General features: G+C 29.5%; 1 protein-coding gene, 1 long non-coding RNA gene and 1 pseudogene across 2 annotated transcripts; 1 reads left to right on the forward strand and 2 right to left on the reverse strand.

Moving 5' to 3' along the window:
* Nucleotides 1–4,029: 4,029 nt before the first annotated feature.
* LOC108840799 (subtilisin-like protease SBT4.8) lies at nt 4,030–6,958 on the reverse strand (annotated as a pseudogene).
* Nucleotides 6,959–8,125: 1,167 nt separating this feature from the next.
* Nucleotides 8,126–10,182, forward strand: LOC108839890 (uncharacterized). The gene is made up of 5 exons (XR_001947798.2): nt 8,126–8,260; nt 8,956–9,062; nt 9,145–9,242; nt 9,360–9,484; nt 9,599–10,182. It is a non-coding gene; the product is annotated as an uncharacterized LOC108839890 (long non-coding RNA).
* Nucleotides 10,183–12,308: 2,126 nt separating this feature from the next.
* On the reverse strand, nt 12,309–15,350 carry LOC108837382 (subtilisin-like protease SBT4.8). Its single transcript, XM_056993366.1, is given in 10 exon segments — nt 12,309–12,847; nt 12,940–13,147; nt 13,229–13,340; nt 13,424–13,653; nt 13,912–14,006; nt 14,009–14,397; nt 14,480–14,732; nt 14,817–14,881; nt 15,026–15,120; nt 15,252–15,350. Coding segments are annotated over 10 exon segments (2,085 nt in total).
* Nucleotides 15,351–23,092: the final 7,742 nt, after the last annotated feature.

A 23,092-nucleotide genomic window follows, 5' to 3' on the forward strand; every position in this document is an offset into this window, starting at 1 on the left:
ACGAAAGGTTTCAGTAATCTGTAAATTTCTATGGGATGGACATGATAAGATGCATAAATATATAGTAGAAAACTAATCTTGATATGTTTCTCTTAATGCAATTATATTAACATAATTTGAATGATATATACATCAATTATCTCCTTGAACATTGACTTGTTTTAGTCAACATTCTATTTAAATAATTAGGTGACAATCCACGCCCTGTGCAGAATGAGTAACTAAAAAAAATATTACGTTTAACCAATAGATATTAGAAAATTTAAAAAGTTATAATCACAAATATTAAATATATAGAAATTTGGAAAGAAGTTGTGCATATATATATAATGTAAGTTTTTTTTTGGAAAAAGTGTGTGTAATTAATTAGGTGTAATTGGAATATATTTATAGAAAAAAATCTATAAGATTAAGCAAAAATTGTTATACAATAAATTCAAAATAAAACAAAACATTGACAATAGAATTATCGCCAGCCATTTTTTTTAGTATACGAAAAAGGTTTTTGTAATGATGATTTGGGAAGAAGATTGTGATGAAAAGATGTGTCCAAGATTTCGTATTTATTTTTTTTGGTCTAAAAATTTCGTATTTATATATGTATGATACTCATTAACGTTAATCTTTAGAGTTAATCTAATAAAATCAAATCGCCCTAATTATAGGAATTATTCACTAACTACAAATTTACAATCATGTAACATGCACTCCAATTTACATTTAAAACTTGCCTAAACACAAAATATATTAAATCAAACCAGCTCAAATTAGGAACCTAAAGATTAACATAATTGCTTTCACATACTTGATTATCAAACTTTCTTTTTTATACAACCGTAGTTGCTGTTGCATACTTGATTATTTTAAAAATTCAATCAAGGTAAGCATTCGATTTTGCCTTATCACGAAATATATTAAATCAAACCAGTTCAAATTAGGTAAAGAAAATCATATACAAATTATATATATAATTCACTTTCTTTTTTAAAGATTGTAACAATATCGCTATTCATTAACCGTGTGCTGTAAATTTAAAAATTTAGAACATAATCAAACTTTATTTTTATGTACAACCTATTATATAAGCTACATAACCAGTTTAGTTAGATCCAAATTATTATTTTGATATTAATTAATCGGTTTAAGTTGACGGAGACAAATGAAGAGAATTTGAAAATATACACAGACGATATTGTTGTTGACTGAATTATAAGTAGAGCAATAAAGTTAATATAATCAACATTAATTTATGTTCAGACACATTACTTTGAGATGTCAATAGTGTATATAGTGTATTCCAAATACAGTAGAACCTCTATAAATTAATAATTTTAAAATTTTAAAATTTTATTAATTTATAGAGATATTAAGCTACAAAAGTTTTCTTTTTTATATTTTCTCTATTTTCTATAAAATAAGAAAATATTTTATTTTACCAAAACAAAACAAAACCACGAACAAAATGAATATCCAAAATTTTAAATAAAATTAAGTTACCACAAATAGGAATTATATATATTTTCTAAATAATCTATTATATTAAAACAGAAGTCATAACTTCATTTCATGTGTGATTTTTAAGTTGGACCATCCTTAAATTTTTTTATTAAATGTATTTTAATATGACTAAAGATATATAGAATTTTGAACTACTTTAATCATAATATCTTTTGATATCTTTTAATTTAAAATTAAATATATATATATATATATATATATATATATATTTATATATATATATATTTAAAATTCTGAAATATCAGTTTAAAAAATCTTAACAAGATATTAATTTTCAAAAATTATATTTAAATATTTTTACTAATTTCTTAATTAGCTTTGAAATATTATTATACATTAATATATTCAGTTATTATTTATAAAATTAAAAATAAGAATAATATCCTTTTTATCTATTATATAATTATAATCAATCATATTAAAATAAAATTAGAGCTTGACCCGCTCGTCCGAGCAGTTATTTATTTTTAATTTGTAAGTTAATTTTTGTCTTATATAAATGATATTCATATATTTATAAGTTAAATAACTTATATATATTGTCGTTGATCCGTGAGACCTCACGGATATTTGCTTTCACGTTTTTATAAGTATTTTTGTATAAATATTATAAAATATGTAATTAATCAGTCGAAATAGTTAAGGTCTATGTTTCCTATATTTAGTCGTCTGCATAAATTAATAGTATTGGTGATACTACTGTGCATATAATATTCTTTTGTTTAGCTAGATTATAGAAAGTATTATCTAAATGCTAAATCTATCATATATGGTTTCATTTAGAATATTGATAGCATAGAATTGTCAAAAAAAAAGATAGCATAGATTATTGAAAATAGTTTAGTCCAAATATATAGAAATATTATGATTTAACTAACAAATGATTGAGTTTTTAATAAATATAGAATATTCTTAAATATTCTTTTCATAAAAACTGATTATGTTTGTTATTTATGATTTTAAATAAATAGCAAAATTTCGTTACAATAAAATCATTAGTTATGATTTTGAAGAATGTATGGAGGGGTGTTTTATCTATTTAATGCTTTAAACACACATAAAAATAATAATTTTGATTAACATTTTTAAAATGCAAAACATATATTTGTGAAAAAGAAGAGTTACGTGGGTGGACATTTGGTGTTAATTTTTATAAGGGTGAAAACCAACTAATCATGAGGTTTGGTAAATACTGTCGAGGAAATAGTTTCGTGAAGTTAAGTTGGATTAGTGAACAATTCTATTATTTTGGTATAAATGTGTTAATTGGTTTGTGAATTAATGGTTTGGTAAATACTGTCGAGAATAATAGTTTCCTATATTAGCTCCATGAAAATTAGTGACTCAACAGTTTAGTTTTATTTTGATTTTTTATTTAAAAAAACAAATTAATCCAATGGTATATATATGTAATTATTAAGGAAAACTTAGGGTTATTTCTAATTTGTACTTCAGTTTTAATAGATTAAGATTATTATGTTGATCTAAATATTTTAAGAATATCTTAATTTTCAAAAACTTTATGTAAATATTTTCACTAATTTTGTAATTAGTAAATAACTATTATTATGCATTAATATATATATTGAGTTATTATTTATAAAATTAAAAATAAATATTCTATCCTACTATATCTATTTTATAATCATAATCAATCATATTAAAAATTATTATAGAAAATATGATACAGTTGTATAAATTGATAAAACTATATTAAATTGATAATATTATAAATTTAATTTTCATAAATATAAAATATTATGTTAAAAATATAATATGATGACAGAACAACTTAAAATTAGAAGACTATATAACACACATATATTAAAATTAACATATCTTAAACTTATGTATATGCAATAATATATTATATAAAATGAATAAACATAAAAATGTTGCTAAAGGAAATCTAGTTTTGAAGGACGGATAACAATTTAACATAAACTAAATACAAAATAATTTTCAAATATATTTTTTCAAACACATATTAATATGTTTAATAACTAAATGTAAATACAATAAGATACATATATAAAAAGAAGCAACAAATACATGTGAATTATAAATTATTGTATTTGAAATAGTTATATAAATATTTGAATATATGATTATAATTAAAATGTATACCACTAATAATGCAAATAAATATATAAGCATATAAAATAGAAAATCACACCCGCGCAAAAGATTCAGTATACCTTATAGTTAATATTTTCTCAGTTTGTTGGGTCCTATGATCATATAAAAATGGGCTTATGTGGGTGTAAGTTTAACTTTCACCATCAGCAATCCTTCGAGATTGCATTATCTTATTGATTTTAGACCGTGAACTTCAGCTATATGCCTATATAACTGTGCTTAAGAGTTAAAGACATTAACTTTGACCAAAAGAAAAAAGAGTTAAGACATTACCATATATCGGAAGCCAAGAAGATCAGACATGGAATCAACGAGATTACTCAAACATAAGGATTATATTGATTTATTTATATCAAATATCATCAGATTGAATCAGGAATCAGTATAAACATAAACAACAATGGGGCTTCTAACTTTATGGGTGCCATCAGACCATATTAAACTTGCGGAAGAAGGCAGCTTTGGGTCGATATTGCTGCCTGAAACAGTCACGGTGAAAGACTGCTTTTCCTTCACCGACTTCATAAACAGGACATCAGGTAAAACCTTGACACTGAGCTTACTCCCGTGATTTAAGACAATCTGTGATTTGTATGTAGAGTTGGGGGTACCGACGTTGGTAACGGTTCTGTTGAAAGTGACGGTGAAGGAGCTATTAGTTTCCGAAAGTTTAGCCGACATTGAAGGATAGTTGAGGTTTCTTGGTAAGGTATTTCCAGTGCAAGTGACAGCTTCACCAGTAATGAGTTTAAGGGCTTTAGAAGTGTAGTTCAAGCCGCAGAGAAAGGTGATGTGGTCAGCTTTGTCCAGTTCGTAGACAAGTCCAGGATTTAGAGCGGCTATTGGATCGACATGGCCAGCTCCATAAGCGAACTCGGTTGATGCAACCCCAGTTTCAGAAGCATTCATCGACCAAGCTGCAAATGTTAATAAAGAGACACCATACAAGAAACAGGGTTATCAGCCAAAAGGTTACTTGTATCACAAGAAACTAAAAGCTGGATATGAGTTTTGCGTACCGGTTGTCATGATGGCAGATTTGATAGCGGCTGGAGACCAGTCAGGATGAAAACTCCTGATGTACGCAGCAACGCCAGCAACATGGGGACAAGACATTGAAGTTCCAGATATAACAGAGTAGTTAACATGTCTTTGGTCGTGTATCCTGTCTTCGGCTGGTGAACCCATAGGTGAAAAAGCAGCAAGAATCTCCACTCCTGGTGCTGTTATATCCGGCTGCATTTCAATCAAACATTTTCTGTCAAAACCATATTTGTAAACAAAATCGAACAAATATAATAAAACAGTATATGTCACCTTAAGAAGGTCAACAGCGATAGAGTTTGGACCACGAGAAGAGAAGGAAGCAACTTTCGGAGCTTTATTCTGATTAAAGACTGCCTCAGTTTTTAGAACAGTGCCTTGTGTGGAGCTGAGGGAAACAAACATAGATATATCAGGAGTTGAGGACAAAGGAAAAATCTAGAGAATATTTAAGTGCATGAAACAGAGAGCGTTACTTTGTGGACTTAACGTGAGAGAGGAGAGAGTCATAGTCATCTGGTGGTATAGCAGAGAGGGGACCGGCGCTAACGGTGGCATGGTTTCTGGTGTCTTTAATTATGGTTGCAACAGCTTCATCTGAACTAAATGAATATATGCTCACCAATATTTTTCCCTTTTTGACCTTAGCTCTTAGGGAGACAAGAGGATAGTTCTTTCCTTGCAGATCAAAAGCACTCACTGATCTCCCCTGTTAATACAAAAACATATGTCTGAAAGGGACAAAGGAGATACTATTATCATAGGAATGAGAATGTTACTTGATACTTACGGTAAATGTCTTGCCGTTTTGGATAACAACTTTGGTCAGAAACTCACGGTTTGTTGTGCTGGCTCCAACGGTTAATATCCACGGCGCAACGCTACTGACTGTGCTTGCACTCGGACCGCTGTTACCGGCTGAGTTCACGGTGAGGATCCCTTTGGCCATAGCGTGGAAAGCCCCTATCGCGATTGTGTCCTCTTCGTAACTCTCGGCCTCTCCGCCGATGGAGATGCTGATGATGTCCACACCATCTGCTATTGCGTCATCGAATGCAGACAGTATAGCATCTGAGGTGCAGTCTGTGCTGGTGCATACTTTGTAAGCAGAGATCCTAGCAGCTGGAACGCCGCCTCTAGCGGTTCCATTTCCGATACCAAAGAAGCTTGCCCCCAAAACTGCGTTTCCAGCCGCGGTGGATGATGTGTGTGAACCGTGGCCGTCGAGGTCCCTGGTGCCTTCGCCTGTGTAGTCTCTTGCTCCGATCAACTTGCTGAAAAAACATTGTAAACAACGTTAGCCTCTTCCTGAAAACAATACTAGTCTTAATTATAAGAGAGACATTTTGGAGAATTTACTTGTTGCATGTGAAGTTTATGCCGCCTGAACAAACACCTTTCCATTTTTTTGGAGGAGGGCCAAAGCCTTTGTCAGAGAAGCTCTCTGATTCTGGCCAAATCCCAGTGTCAATGAGACCAATGATAGTGTCACTTTCTACGGCTAGGTTTCGCTTTGTATTATTTCCTTCTTTTAACCCCATGAAATCCCAAGACGCTGTCGTTTGTATTTGTAACTTCTTGCTCCGGAAGACAGACACAACTCCTTCCATTTCTAAGACAAAAATGAGACATTGGTAATTTATCTAACAACATAAGTAAGTGTGTACTTTAAAAAGATAAGTGTGTCTCTGTCAGAGATTAAACACCGGCTATTCTTTGTCGTTCTGGCTCAGAGAGCCGGGCAGCGAACCCATTGAAACTCCTCTTATAACTTCTCACCAAACGACCTTCGATCGAACTGTATATATGATATGTGTATAATGATGTATCACTTGTTAGATACCTCGTCATAACGTAAACTAATTATAAGTTATTAATGATTAGAAAATGAATCTGTTAATTAGCACCTTTCTCCAGTGATCTCTTGAAGGATGCTCATGTGATGAGACATTGGTGAGTATTCTAGCCCAGAAGGAAGTGATCCCATGTAGACAATATACACCTTCATGAATTTATATTATATCATGTATGTATGATGGATTCAATCAATAGATAAACAAAATACTTGATAATCGTTAATTATGAGGCCATACCTGTTTATCTTGAGGATCCTCTGTAACTGCTGAGACTGAACTCAAAAACAAGACGAGTACACATGAGAGGAGGCAAAATGAGTTTGCTGGTAATTTCTCCATTTTCTTATAAGATGAAGTAATCTGTAAATTTTTATGTGATGGACATGCATGATAAGATGCATATATATATATATGTAGTAAAAAACTCCTCTGGATCTGTTTCTCTTATTGCAATTATATTACCATAATTTGAATGACTTATATTAATAATATCATTGAACATTGACCTGTTTTAGTCAACATTCTATTTACATAACTAATTTGTCACATCTACTTTGAAGTCAAACTCTCTTTTTAAACTTCTTGCTGAAAAATAAAATCTCCTAAACTTATTTAGGAAGTGATTTCCTTATTTGTGGTCACTACACTCATTTTTTCTTTAAAAGATGATATGACTTTTCAAAATATGATATGAGTCTCTTTTTTTTACGCTGGAAGATTATTTTCACAATTTCTTTTTCTATTACCAAGTTTTTAATCATATTATTTGATATCTTTAATAATAAATTTTGGAATAGAATTTTATTCTTTATATAATTTTGTTTGATAATCAATCAATCAAATTATTAAGACAATTAAATGATTATCATTATTTCTTATCAACCTATAAATTAGTAAGTATAGTATTATTATGTAATTTGGTAACTACCATTAATTAGTTTTATACTTTACTTTTTAAAACATAATTAAAATATATAAAAATGAAAAATTATCGACAAATATCAAATTATAACAATTTTCTCAAACTCTCTATATAAATGACACTTAAACAAAAATCACTGAAGTGGCTTCTCATAATATATAATGAGATGGGATTTTTTGGAATTGAGTTTTTAATTTGAGCCGAATCACTAGTTTTATCAGTTCTAGCTAGGTTTACCAGTTTGTCTCAAATCAAGTCTGCTACGATTTTCAAAACACTTCTCTTCATACTTTTTGATTACATATCAATCCAAATTTTAAAGGCCTTATATATAGTCCATCGAAGGGAATTTTCACTCCTAAAACTTAGGTGCTAACATAATTTTGAAATAGTAACCGCTTCAGTGAGAACAGAAGCTGTAATATTATCTCATTTAACACACCCATGATCCCGAGACAACATAGCTAGAGATGGAACATCAAAACTATACTAAAAGGGACTAATAAAGCACTCTTAGGCTGTCCACGTAGGACAGTTAATTCGTCCAATAAGACTTGAGTTCTCTTCCACGTCATTTCGTTTGTGATCTATCAAGTTTTGGGCTTTTTTTAACGGCCCGTTCTGATTTCTTGATCACACGGCTGAGGCCCACTTGACTCTTCCTTCTCCACGTAACCCTATCTTCTTCATCTCTCACCTTTCTCTACTCCCAACCCTTCCATTTCTCATCTCTTCCAATCCGTTTCAAGGATTAACTTCACGAGTAATTGCTCTAATCAATGTATTCGTTTAACCTTCTTCTCTGTTTTCCTATTTATAGGACTTTTTTCCTAGCTTTTTCTTTTTACCTAGCTTATTTCTTTTTACTCAGCTTATTCCTCCTTTGTAATCAAAAGATACTCTGAGATATTCCTTTCGCTTTTGTTGCTGTTAAATATATTCAGTATCATGTTCTTCGTATGATCTCATAGGTTTCAGACAAGACTTATGTTTTGTTCCTTGATTCTGGGTTTTATAATGCGGCGGAGTTTTGGTGGTACAAGTCAGAAGATATGCTAAAGTTTGTTTTTGTCTTTTAATTTGTTTTTATTTATTTTTGAACTTTAAAAAGATTATGATTCTGATTAAATTTCTCAAAATGGAAATCTCTGCGTCTAAGTCTGAGATTTGGTGATAAGACTGATTTGATCAAATGCTGTCTACTTGATTGGCATTAGGATTTTGAAGGTTCTTTGATTTTGAGATTTCTCATTAAGTGAAAAGTTCAAACCTTTATACAACTTTGTGGTTTTTAACTTTTTATTAAGATGAGATTCCTTGCAAATCTTTTATTTTATCAGCTAATATAAGAAGTGATCTACAACGTTCTGTTTCAATCTCTCCTTTTCTCATTTTTCAGTTATTGATTTCAGGTTTGAAACTATGGTGTTTATGATTAATAAGTTAGATCAATGTCTATGTTTTTTTGTTATGTAGGAATCTTTGGAAGCTCATGATGGAGCAAGCAAAGGCAAATACACCATTGGACTTGGCCAAGATTGTTTAGCTTTTTGCACTGAGCTTGAAGACGTCATCTCAATGAGGTAAAATTGCTTTTTATTTTGTTTGCATATATGTATCTCTGATGCAAAGACTGAATTTTATATGTTGATCTGTGTTTCTTAGTTTCAATGGGTAGAAGTTGGACTTTGAGGAGGAACGTTTCCGGTTCCATTCCTATGAAGACTTCGAAGCTGGCTGTGATATGAAAGGTGATCTTTTCGGTAAGTTTTCTATCATTTAGTAATCTGTTGCTTCCACATACTTGGTTTACCTTTTTGTCCAAATCAGACAGTACACTATGGTTTTTTTACAAAACTGAAAATGTTAATCGTTTGCAGGGGACCTGTTCTGAAGCTCTATCTTTGGGACCAAGCTGCTGTGGATTTCTGCAAGAAGTTCAAGTCTTCTGACAACACTCCCTCCGTGATTTTGGTGACTACTGTTTACCCCAAACGTTTAGTAGGTACGCTTTTCACTATCTCAGACTGAATCGCACCTTACAATCCTAAATTCTCTGTATAGCCGTCGTTTAGCTTTGTTCTTTGTAGTTGTATAATTTTTTAAAAATATTGCATAGAGAGTAATGAAACACTTGGGACTGGGGATGACGTTATGGAGCCATCCAAAAGCCCTCAAGATAGGTGATGGTGTTGAGATAGGCAACGCTAAACGTTCTAAAGATGGGAACTAATATGCCTCTCATCGTGGCAAAGAATGCAACTTTTAATACACTTATCTGTTTTAGCTTTCCAGTTTTTTGGCTTTTGTTGGACTATTTCTCCTAATTCTGCTTATTTCATACTTTTGAATCTATTTTGGAAACAATTTGTTAAAATATATTAGTGTTGATAGGATAGCCAATACCAGCTTCCTACAATCGGACTTATCTGCATGTTTGATGATGGGTAAACAGAAGCTTGCAGCAGCTAAGCCAGTTCTTTGTTCATTTTCCAAAAATGATTCAGAAGATAAATTTAGAGATGAGATGGTGAAATATTTTGTTCTCATAATGTAGTTTTCAATTTGCATATGCAGTGTGCGCTGTTGTTTTGTATAGAGCACAAATTTGTATTTATGAATATAGAAACATGTTAATAAGACCGCTCCTGTTGCAACAGCATAAATCTGTTGTTGTAACATAATAAAAAAAGCCTTGGTTTATATTCGAGTGATAGAATACAACGGACTCTTCTCCAAATAAAGTGAGTTGACTAACCAACTTGGGTTTCTTTAATTTATGTGTAATGGTTCAATGCAAACCAGTTTAAATATATGAAGCCATTTTCCATATGTATATTTAATAATGTTAATTGTGAACGTTTTTTTCTAACTTCTGCCTCATATTCAGACGTAAAGAGGTTCTCATATATCTTCCTAAACCGGTCTTCGCACATGGTCAGTTCTATGTAGCCTTCTCACGTGTAACAAGCAAAACAAGACTAAAAATCATTAAAGGCGAAAATTCGCACCCACAAAAAGTAAAAAAACATAGTCTACAAAAAAATCTTCAACCGCTTTCGTACCCATGAGAGTAAGTAGAATTTAAGAATCAGAATCTCACTCAATATATTTTGATGGTTATTTATCTAATAATTCACATTAATCTGTCTTTCAATGTTCTAGCTATCTATCACCAGGAAAAATCAGAACAAAAACACTTTCCCTGACGACGGATATCTCACTATTTCCAAGTACGTCAACATTTACTTAGAATTAAAAAATGATTTTTGTTCCAACGTTATGTTCACTGATTAATTTTAAAATGATTTTAGGCTTCCACTCTTTGATTTACAATCACTCCTATCGTCACCAATGCTTTCTAGGATGGGTCAAGATCACCTTAACCTGCCCAATATGCAGATCAGCTCTTGCTTAACAAAAAAGGAGTCCACTATTTCTTCCTATGCAGTTATCATTTATTTACATTAAGAATGAATTGTCTCTATTTTTCCTATCAAAACCAACGCTTCCATTAATTTGATCGTGATTTACAATTATAGTTTTCATACTGTTTTGTTTATGTTTAGTTAGGAATATCTCCCCGGAAAAAAAACAAAAAAATAATAAAAGAAGTGGCAATAGAAAAGAGTTAAAATACAATTTCATCTCCAATTTAATAGAGAAAAATAAATAGAGAAAATTAGATAGATAGATAGAGAATACAACAACTACAAAAACTTGAGTATTATTAACCATTTAGTAAAACAATTGAAAACTAGATTAGGACCCGCCCTAAAGGGCGGAAATTGATTTGTCAAATTTCAATTAATAATATATGGTATATATAATATTATATATATTTTGTGTAACATTTATATATATATATAATATTTTATTAAATATATAGAGAATTTAATAGTGTTATCATTTGTGTTGTACTTGTTATTAGTTTGTATTTAATCTTCTTTCATTTTTAGTATAATAATTTGCCTTGTCACACCTTTTACCTTCTAACTTATACACATAGTTATACTCTTTTTCAAAAAAAAAATTTATACAACATAGTCTCGTAAATTGTAATATATAAAAAAATATATTTAAAAAATCTACTGACCATATGCCACCATTATTTGGTTGTTTGAATAAAAACAAAATCATGTTCTTACATAACTGTGTATGTTGTGATATAATGTAGGTGAAGAGTAAATATATGGAAGTAAAGTTAGTGATACGAACATGAGTCTATGTTGGTCTATGCCACAATTATTTGGTTTTTGGAAGATCAATGAGCATAAGCATACACGGTCTTTGTATGTTTACGTTGTAAATGAGTCGGATATTTTTTCTCTTTTGTCTGAAATGATATGAAACTCATTGATTTAAAAGTGGTTCAGTTTTATATGATCTAATTATATTAAGAGATTAACCAAAAATATTATAAAAGTGTTACTGGTTAGGTTTAACTAATCTATGTTGGTTAAGATTTGGTTTAATTTAAGTTGGTAGGTTGCATTGTACAGGAGGCATGATATATTCTAGCAACAACCATGAAAGAGTCCAAAATTTAAATGAGAACTTCAAATAGTAGATAATCCCTAAATTAATAGATTAGATAAGATTAAATTGTTTTATTTCTCTCTAAAATATTTAAATGCAAATTCAGATTCAAACTAATAAATTGTATAGAATTTAAATCCCAATATTAAACCCAATTTCCGCGCGTACGAACAATCTAGTTTCTATAATAGAGAAAAAGAAACACATAACAACAACATGGTGGTTTTATTGCAACCGAAGAGATAATCATTGATGAAATGGTAGAAAGATGCCAACTGCATGTGCCCTCATCAGTCACTAGTATAAATAACAATGGGACTTTTCACATTATGTGTACCATCAGACCATATTAGATTAGCAGACGAAGGCAGTTTTGGGTCGAGACCACGGCCTGTAACAGTCACCGTGAAAACCTGTTTTTGGTTCACCGACTTCATGGACAGGACATTAGGCGTAACCTTGACGTTGAGCTTAGACCCGTGATTTAACACAATCTTTGATATATATGTAGAGTTGGAGGGACCGAGGTTGGTGACGGTTCTTTTGAAAGTGACGGTGAAGGAGCTCTTAGTTTCCGAAAGTTTAGCCGACATTGAAGGATAGTTGAGGTTCCTTGGTAAGGTCTTTCCAGTGCAAGTGACGGCTTCACCGGTAATGAGTTTAAGGGTTTTGGAAGTGTAGTTCAAGCCACAGAGAAAGGCGATGTGGTCTGCTTTTTCCAGTTCATAGACAAGTCCAGGATTTAGAGCGGCTATTGGGTCGACATGGCCAGCTCCATAAGCAAACTCAGTTGATGCAGCTCCAGTTCCAGAAGCATTCATCGACCAAGCTGCAAATGGTAATTAAGAGACACCATATAAGAACAGAGTTATAAACAAAAAGGTTACTTGTGGTACAAGGTGGATCTCAAATTTTGAGTACCGGTTGTCATGATGGCAGATTGGATCATGGATGGAGACCACTCAGGATGAAAAGTCTTGATGTATGCAGCCACGCCAGCAACGTGTGGACAAGACATTGAAGTTCCAGATACAACAGAGTAATTCACACGTCTCTGGTCTCCTACAGATGGTGGACTCAGAGGTGAATACGCAGCGAGAATCTCCACTCCTGGTGCTGTTATATCCGGCTACATTTCAATCAAACATTTTCTGTTAAACTTGTTTTAAAATGCCAATAAATATTAAAAAAAAAGAAGAAGATATGATACCTTTAGAAGATCAACAGCGACGGTGTTTGGACCACGAGAAGAAAACGAAGCAACTTTAGGAGCTCTCTGATGAAAGACTGCCCCAGTTTTAAGAACAGTGCCTTGTGGGGACCTGAGGAAAACAAACACACACATGTCTGGACAAAGAAGGAGACTCTTAAGAAAATATAAAACAGAGAAAAGATCGTTTGTTACTTTGTGGAGTTAATGTAAGAGAGGAGAATCTCAAAGTCATCTAGTAATAGAGCAGAGAGGGGACGAGGGCTAATGGAGGCGTAGTTTTTGTTGTCTTCTACTACAGTTGCAACAGCTGTTGCATCACTAAATGGATATCCGCTCACAAATATTTTTCCCTCGCGCAGAGTTCCTCCTGTGACAAGAGGATAGTCCTTTCCTTTGAGATCAAAAGCGTTCACTGATTTCCCCTGTTAAGGACAAAAACAAAAGTCTGAAAGAGACAAAAGCCCTGTTCTTTTGATAAACGCGGCGTCTCCAAAAGCCGTGTAATTTATGTTGTTTTAAAAGCAAGATTGCAGAGAACCATTGAAACCGGTGTTAATTAAACGAGACGCAGCGTCAGATTTCCGATGATATCTGATCGCTTGAAATTCTAGCGTCAGTTACGATTCACACCAGAGACTCCTTTTACTATGATATGAATGAGAATGTTACTTGATACTTACCACAAGTGTCTTTCCATTTCGGAGAACAACTTTTGTCAGAAACTCACGGTTCATGGTGCTGGCTGCAACAGATAATATCCACGGCGCAACGCTGCGACCGTGTTGGGATCTGGACCGCTGTTGCCGGCTGAATTCACAGTGATAATCCCTTTGGCCATAGCGTGAAAAGCTCCGATTGCAATGGGGTCCTTTTCATACGGGTTGACTTGGTCATCCCCAAGGGATATACTAATGACATCGACACCATCTGCTATGGCGTCATCGAACGCAGACAGTATATCTTGTGAGGTACACCCTGTCGGGATGCAGACTTTATAAGCAGCAATTCTTGCGGCTGGAACGCCGCCTCTAGCCGTTCCATTACCTATTCCGAAGAAGCTCGTTCCCGCAACTGCGTTTCCAGCAGCTGTAGACGCTGTGTGTGAACCGTGGCCTTCTTTGTCCCTAGTGCCTTCGCCTGTGTAGTCTCTTGCTCCGATCAACTTGCTGAAAGAACATTGTAAACACATCAATGTCTTCTTTATAAACAATACTAAATCTTATAAGAGAGACATTTTGGAGAATTTACTTGTTGCATTTGAAGTTTTTGCCGCCCGAGCAAACACCTTTCCATTTCTTTGGAGGAGGACCAAAGCCTTTGCCCGAGAAGCTCTCGGATTCTGGCCAAACACCAGTGTCTATGACTCCGACAATAGTATCACTCTCTACTGCCAAGTTTCGCTTTGTACCCTTTCCTTCCTTTAACCCCATGAAGTCCCAAGACGCAGTCGTTTGGAGTTTCAACTTCTTGTTTGGGAACACAGACACAACTCCCTCCATTTCTACGCAAAACATAAATCGTTGAAATTAATTATTATATAACTTTATAATACTATTTCAACTCGGTGGAACCTTTATGGACTCACCGGCTACACGTTCTCGTTCTGACTCGGTTAGTCGGGCGGCGAACCCGTTAAAACTCCTCTTGTAACTTCTCACCAAACGACCTTCCATCGAACTAGAGTATATATATATATATATATATATATATGTGTGTATCACTTGTTAGAATCCTCTTAACGTAGGCTTATGATAACTAATCAATGATTAATAGAATGATTTAATGGAATCACACCTTTCTCCGGCTAGTTCTTGAAGAATGCTTATGTGATTCGACAGTGGTGTGTAGTCCGGTCGGGACGGAAGTGAACCCATGTAAACAATGTACACCTTCATCGAATATTATCATCATTATCTTCGACATGTATAATAAAACGTGATTGGTAGAAACAAACTATATTATTAACTCTTTGTGTCAAAAAAAAAAACGATATTATTAACTCTTATAAAAGTTAGTGTACCTGATTATCTTGACGATTATCTGGGACTGCTGAGACTAAACTGAATAACAACACAACGACACATGAGAGGAGACAAAAGGAAGATGCTCGTTTCACCATCTTTTTTCTTATCAAAGAATTATATGTTACTATCTAGTTTCTCAATTTTAATGGAGATTAACATAAAATGATGCATGAGTAGTATATTTTATACCTAAACCATGTGAAGAAACAAATCCTAATAAAATTCCATTGATTTGGTTTCCTTACTTGTTAATTATAATGAACGTATTACCAGATATTTTATGATATTTTTCCCAAATGACATCATTGTATATTGACCAAAAAGATTCTGGAATATTAATTTAAGGAAACATATCAATAATATTTGTTTTTAACATTTTGTTGATCTAGTATATTTGTTAAATCTACAGTAAAAACTCTATAAATTAATAATAACGAGACTTTGATATTTTATTATATTATAGAGTTATTAATTTACAGAAATTTTTCCTTTTTAAGTTTATACATTTTGAAGTATGCTTCTATGTAAAAATTTTAAAAATTAATTTTAAAGTGTACATATTACAGATACAAAATTTATGTTGTTTTTATTTGATTATTTGGTAAAAATACATACCATAAGTATAATTGCATTTTTAGGTTTAAAATGAAAAAGTAACATATATATATATTTGAAATATTTAGAAAGATTAAAGATAGACTTCAATTTAAATATTTAAAAACTGTACAATATATTAATATATTGTAAAATTTATACCTTGATTAGTAATTTATGTTTATATTGGGATCATATATTAACATAATGATTTTCAAAAAAATTATTATCTTATTCTCTTATTGAATTATGTCATATTTTATAATGGTCCAACTCGGAGTCGGTGAAATTTATTAATTTATCATGCTTATTAAATTATAGAGTTTCTATCATAGCTTGATTTTTATAATAATTGTTGTAAAATTATCGAACCCATCACTCTGAACTATATTTTCTGCGACATTTACCACTGTGCCACAAAGGGTTAATGAAAATTCACGGCCGATTAATCTCTTATATGTTAATCGAAGAGCATTACAACCTTTGAATGTAGCCACGTGTCATCACCAAGATGATTTCAGAATCTTTAGTAAAATAAGTTGATCCATCTAAATATATATTAATTTTTTATTAAATTAACTATCAAATAGATTATTAATGCATAATATATATTCTATATTATTTTCTTAAATAAAAGATACGGAATTACCTAAAATGATTAACATACATATGATGATTAATCATTTTGACTAATAAAGATTTGATAATAATCTTTTGCATCCTCAATCCCTTTTTTAATTTATATTATTAAAATTCTTAAATAAACACATTAATCATATAATAAAAATTTAGAGTTTTTTCTTATATGTTATATTTTAAATTTTTAAAAAGAATATAAATTACTAAAACTGTTAAAAGTCTGACAGTGAAAATTTTGTGAACATTGTTTTACTTTTCTGTTATAAAAGATACAAATGATCATAAAATCATATGAATATGAAGTATCATTCAATAGATATTCAAATCATATATATATATATATATATATATATATTTTTTTTTTTAATATCGTTTAAATTAAACTATATGCCATATAAAAATATATAAATACGTTAATTTCAAAATTTATATTGAAAATGTATTGAAACCTGAATATTTTAATTTTGAACATATAAGATATTCTAGGTATATCATTATACAACAAAAAGATATAATATTTGACTTTACTGGTGTTAATTATTAGTTTATTATCTGGGCTTAGCCCAATATCTGGGCTTAGCCCAATATTATGGGCAATTTATCTGGGCTTAGCCCAATATCAAACTTAAGTCTAGGGGCTTGTAATCTTTTTATTTTCTTTTTCTGCATTTTAATATAATGAAAGCCTGTTACAAAAAAAAAAATTATTAGTTTATTATTTCTTGGTAAGAGGAACTTGAAATATGTGCTATATTCCTAATACGAAAAATCTGTATAACTTGAGAAAGAAGTCGGTTAAACTTAATATCACATGATTTATAGTTAACATAGAAATACATATATAATGCAATCAATATACACATATGCCTTTAATGACTTCTTAAAGTCATATTAATTTTTAACAAGATAATAATATACCATGTTTTTTCTTGTGTGAACATATTTTAATTATTGTAATTCAAAGTCCAATAATAAATATAATGTGCTTTAAAAATCATCATTTTAACATTAATGACATTTTAGTTAACAATCTTATATCCAAGATCCAATATTATATATACATTATAAGAAAATGGAAAGTATTAATTACCACAGTTATAGAAAATATTATATTTTTAGTTTAAATTAAATATCAATGGGAGAGACTTGTAAATATATTGAAATGCATAGACAGAATCCTAAATTTTCAAAATAGAATCCTGATTTAATAGTGTACTAGATTTTAACCCGCGCTTAGAAAGCGCGGGATTATTTTTGTTGACATATTTATTACCCTATTTATGTGCTCACTAATATGTTTGTACGCATTTGGTTTTCGGTTTGGTTCTAATTTGTATTTTTTTGTTTTCAGATTCATTCCAGTTTGATTTCCATTTCTCGATTCAAGAAATATAAGAATCGTTCGGTTATTTATGAATTTGGATGTGATTTTGGTTTGGTTAACTTAGTTTTCGGTTTGGTTCGAATGACAATGTTAAGAACCCGTTAAAATTTTGAGTTCAATTCGACTATGGTCCGGTTCTCGTTTTTAGATAATTTAGAGTAATTGGGGTAAAAATGATCGAATTTTTGGAAAAATAACGGATAATTCAGATAAATATAGATATTTTAGCTAAAGAGTAATCGAGTGATTCTATTCTAGCAGAAAATTAAAATAATTTTAAATATTTTGGATAAAAAATAGTATGAAAATTCATCTTTTGGGTAGAAATATAAGAATTGTTCGGTTATTTATGAATTTGTATTTGATTTTGGTTTGGTTAATTTGGTTTTCGGTTTGGTTTGGAAAACCATTAAAATTTCGAGTTCAATTCGACTATGGCCCGGTTCTTCTTTTTTTGGATAACTTAGAGTAATTAGGGTAAAATGATGTTTTTGAAATTTTAGAAAAAAATAATGGATAAGTCGGATAAATTTAGATACTTTGGATAAAAAATATTCGGGTGATTCTATTTTAGCATAAAATTAAAAATAATTTCAAATATTTTGGATAGAAATAGTAGGGAAATCCGTTTTTGTGTAGTTCAGTTTATAGATAGTATTTTAGAATATTTTATCATTTTAAAATTAAATATAATAAATATTTTAAAAATATATAGACTGTATTTTGAATATTTGGATATCCATTTGGTTTTTAGTTTGGTTTTGATTTGGTTGTAATTTTTCTGTCCCAAGATATAAGACTTGTTTAGATATTATAAATATTAATCCGGTGTTGATTTTATTTTTTTTTATTTGGAAAATACTATTACTAAGAACATAATAATAAACTAAATTTATTTTAAATGTTTGGTAAATATTATATCATATAATATATACTTTGGCTAAACAAATATTCAGGTGATTCTATTCTAGCAGAAATTAAAAATAATTTCAAAATTTTTGAATAAAAATAGTAGGGAAATCTTTTTTTCTGTGTAGTTCAGTTTATAGATAGTAGTTTTAGAGTATTTTATCATTTTAAAATTAAATTTTATCATTTTAAAAAGATATATACTTTATTTTGTTTATTTGGATATCCATTTGGTTTTTATTTTGGTTTTAATTTGGTTTTAGTTTTTATGTCCCCAACATATAGGAATTGTTTAGATATATATAAATATTAATCCGGTGTTGATTTTATTTTTTTAATTTGGAAAATACTATTACTAAGAACATAATAATAAATTAAATTTATTTTAAATGTTTGGTAAATATTATATCAAATAAGTATACTATTATAGTAATATTATTATACTCATAGAAATCTGTACTCAATTATTCATTTAATTAGGATTACATATTGAGAATAATTGATATATTCTGAGGTGGACAGTAAATACAAAAAAAATTAACATATTATAACTTACCATATATTTTCGATTGTAAATAAGGTGGGGTCTACAATTTTATTTTTATTTATCAGCTATTTATTTGGTTGTTATAACTAATTTCTATAACTTATTAATTAAAATTAAATGATAATGGCATTCTTGTAAATAGTTTAAGAAACCAAGGGGATGTCTGAAAAATGTCTGCTGTTTTAATTGTATTGATGCTCATGCCTAACTGATTTTATAAATTGATAAAAAGACTGTTTATTTTGTAAAATAATTATATTAAATGAAAAATTAAGTGACAATAAATGTAACATATTTCTATTTTTATTTAAGTTATTATTTTATTCATAAAAACATGGCTTTGAATAATTTTTTTGATTACGTTATTTTCCACCGGTTGAAACTAAAATAATTTTATTTATTGAACCCGAAGTTAAACTTATTTTACACTGATTTTTTTAATTTAAATAAAATATTTTATATCTTCAACATTCTCTGTATTGAAAAAATTGTTTGTGCATTTTAAAACATTTTCTATAATTTTATTAAATTTAGTTTATGTGTTTTAGTTATTATTACAAATTTAACTATTTTTAAGAAGTTGAGATAATCTAGACCCGTATTATGATTTTGTTGATTTAATCATTTGTTATTTCAATTTGATTTTATTTTAAAGTTTCATTTAATAAATGCTTTCAAATAATTAATAACGTGAAAGATTTTTGGAAAGCTATGGCGTAAATATTTAAGAAACAATTTTTTTTAAAAAATGGTAAGAACTGAATTATTAAATACTCTTTAATGTAATTGCAAAATAGTGACTTTTTATTGGTTGCAAATACTGCAGGCGAAAAGGTACATACAATATTGGTAATTAATTGAAAAAGTCAGGACCATATTCATAAAAAGTATTATGCTTTAATAGTATAGATGCTCATGCCTAACTGATTTTATAAACTGATAAAAGACTGTTTATTTAGTAAAATAATTATATTAAATGAAAAAATAAGTGACAATAAATGTAACATATTTTTATTTTTATTTTATTTAAGTTATTATTTTATTCATAAAACATGGTTTTGAATAATGTTTTTGATTACGTTATTTTCCACCGTTGAAACTAAAATAATTTTTTTTACTAAATCAAACATTTAACCATATATAAAACTTAGTTATTTACATTTTTGATTTTGATAATTGGCACACAATCTATATTGATTAACTAATAAATAAAAATCTGCACTATTATTATTATGGTAATATAATTAATGATGTGTATTAACGTTAAGGTAATATAATTAATAAAATTATTAAGCTAATGAAATATGGAAATACAATTAATGTAATACTACTTGTTCCCAAACAACTTTCATTTAGAATACTATACTTGTTCCCAAACATCTCCAAAATGTACTTCAATTTTAATAATATAGATATATAATTTCCTTGAGGTAGAAAAGAAAAGAAATATGGAAAATTTATATTTAAGATGCAAAACTTTTATCAACAAAGCAAGAATTGAAAATAATTTATGGGGAGTTAATGAAAATCATAGTAAATGCAAATCGTATTCTTTAATGGTAATTATAGACGAAGTTAACCTATGAGCTCATCCTATTTAAACGATGAGTATCATTAACGATACCATCATCTTCCAACTAGCAAATCATCCAGATAACCATTAACCCTTTGCAAATAAGGTCCTCTAATAATAATATATCAACGTAGTGTGGTTTAAATACAAAGCCGAATCGCATATTGAATTTTTTAAAAAATCATATATTTTTTTGCATCTTATGTGTTTACTTTTAAATTCTGTACATTTATGTAAAACAGTATGCCCCGTTCGATCGACCCAATAATGAAACTTAATTCTGTCAATATGGAGAAATAGAAATATACATTGTCATGCCCAAAATAATACAATCAACAACATCCCCTATATATTATTTGAGAAGACTTTAAAAAATATGAACCTAATTTTTGTAAGAATTATAAAACTACCCCATCCTATGTGGCGAGTTTTTAAGAGCTAAAAAATCCTAGGTGGCAGTCATAGAAGGGATTTGAGAAACCATATTGTTAAAAAAAATATTTGATTATTCGACTTACTATGGTCCATAGACGTTTGTCCCGGTTTGTTTTGAACCCATTGTACCGAACATTTTTTTAAAAATATCGGCTGTGATTACACCACAATTTAATAATCACGTAACTGCACTGAAATAAAAGCTGTCAACTGTCATATACTAAGCTGTATGAAAACTCAATTCGTAATATAAGTTGATTTTAATCAAATGATCTGATGTAATCTCGATTACACAATTTCTTGGTGTACAGCAGTTACCTCATCTTCGTTTTTTGGGGGGGACCATTACGGATTCAAATGAAGGGATCTATTAAGGATCATACAAATTATTTCTCATGTGTCAGTGGATTACAATAGGCATCTATGAATGTATGATGGATCATACAATTTTGTTTGTATTATTTGAATGTTACACTAATTTTGATTTGTATTTTATTATTTACTTTATAGTTGTAGCATATAAACCGTAATATCACTTCAATCGGTGGTATTGTTATTACTTTAAAAGAATCAATTGAACCGTACCATCAACTGAATCGTCGGTATGAGAAGAGAAAAAATACCTATATAGCTAATTGAAATATCTACAACACTGATGACCTAACAAAATGGAAAGGTAGTGTTGTTCAAGTTTGTAAATGTTCAATGAGGAATATACATATTTATGATATTGTTTATATTTTCCCTATAAGGAAAATAAATTTAATTTCACGTTTTCAAAATTTAGAAACTTCCTTAGCATATATGTTGTATATTGAATACATGATTGGGCATATTGTCCAATTTTACATTTTTTTTCTGCAAGCAGTTAATTTTGGTATTACTTATAGCGCAAGCAATATTACCTATCACGCAAAATTAATGCGAGATGTGTATTGCCATATAGATTAAAAATCATAAATAACCATTTAAAGATCAGATATTGCAAATGCAAATTTTATGGGATAATAGATATATTCCCCAGCGTATTAATCCCTTATATATTAATATAGAAACATTTTAAAGTTATAACATGTATTTTGTATTAATTAAAAAAGTGTTTGTTGAGTTGTCACGTACTTAGAATGCTAATTTTTTTATGTGGCGGCTTGCGAATCAATCGAGAATTTGTTATCCCAAAATTAAATTGCTAAAGAATGGTATATTATATGGTATGTCCATTGTGGACCATTAATTTATCGAATTGAAATTTATTATTTCATTTAATAAAACCTATAAATTACGTAATTTGATTAAAATATATATATGGTAATTAATGATTTTAAATAATAAAGATTTGCTAAAAATCTGTATACTTTCTATCATTTTTAATTGTTTATTATTAAAATAAATTACATAAGTACATTAATCATATAATAAAAATTTAGATTTTTTGTATATGTTGTATTTTGAATTTATCAAAACGAGTATAAATTACTAAAAATGTTAAAAGTCTTACATAAACTTTTGTGATCAAAGTTTTAATTTTTTTCTGTGATAAGATACAATGATTATAAAACCAATTAAATAAATAATTTTATTTTAATAGGTGTTTATGTTTTATATATATATATATATATATCATATGAAAACATACTTATATTTTGATATTTGCATTGAACATATATTGAAAAGTTAATATTTTAATTTTTAAATATTCATTTTTAAATGATTATAAACTATTGAAACCACTAAAAATCTCATATTAAAAAAAATC

The sequence above is a fragment of the Raphanus sativus genome, chromosome 2 (assembly GCF_000801105.2).
Source record: "Raphanus sativus cultivar WK10039 chromosome 2, ASM80110v3, whole genome shotgun sequence".
Classification (NCBI taxonomy): domain Eukaryota; kingdom Viridiplantae; phylum Streptophyta; class Magnoliopsida; order Brassicales; family Brassicaceae; genus Raphanus; species Raphanus sativus.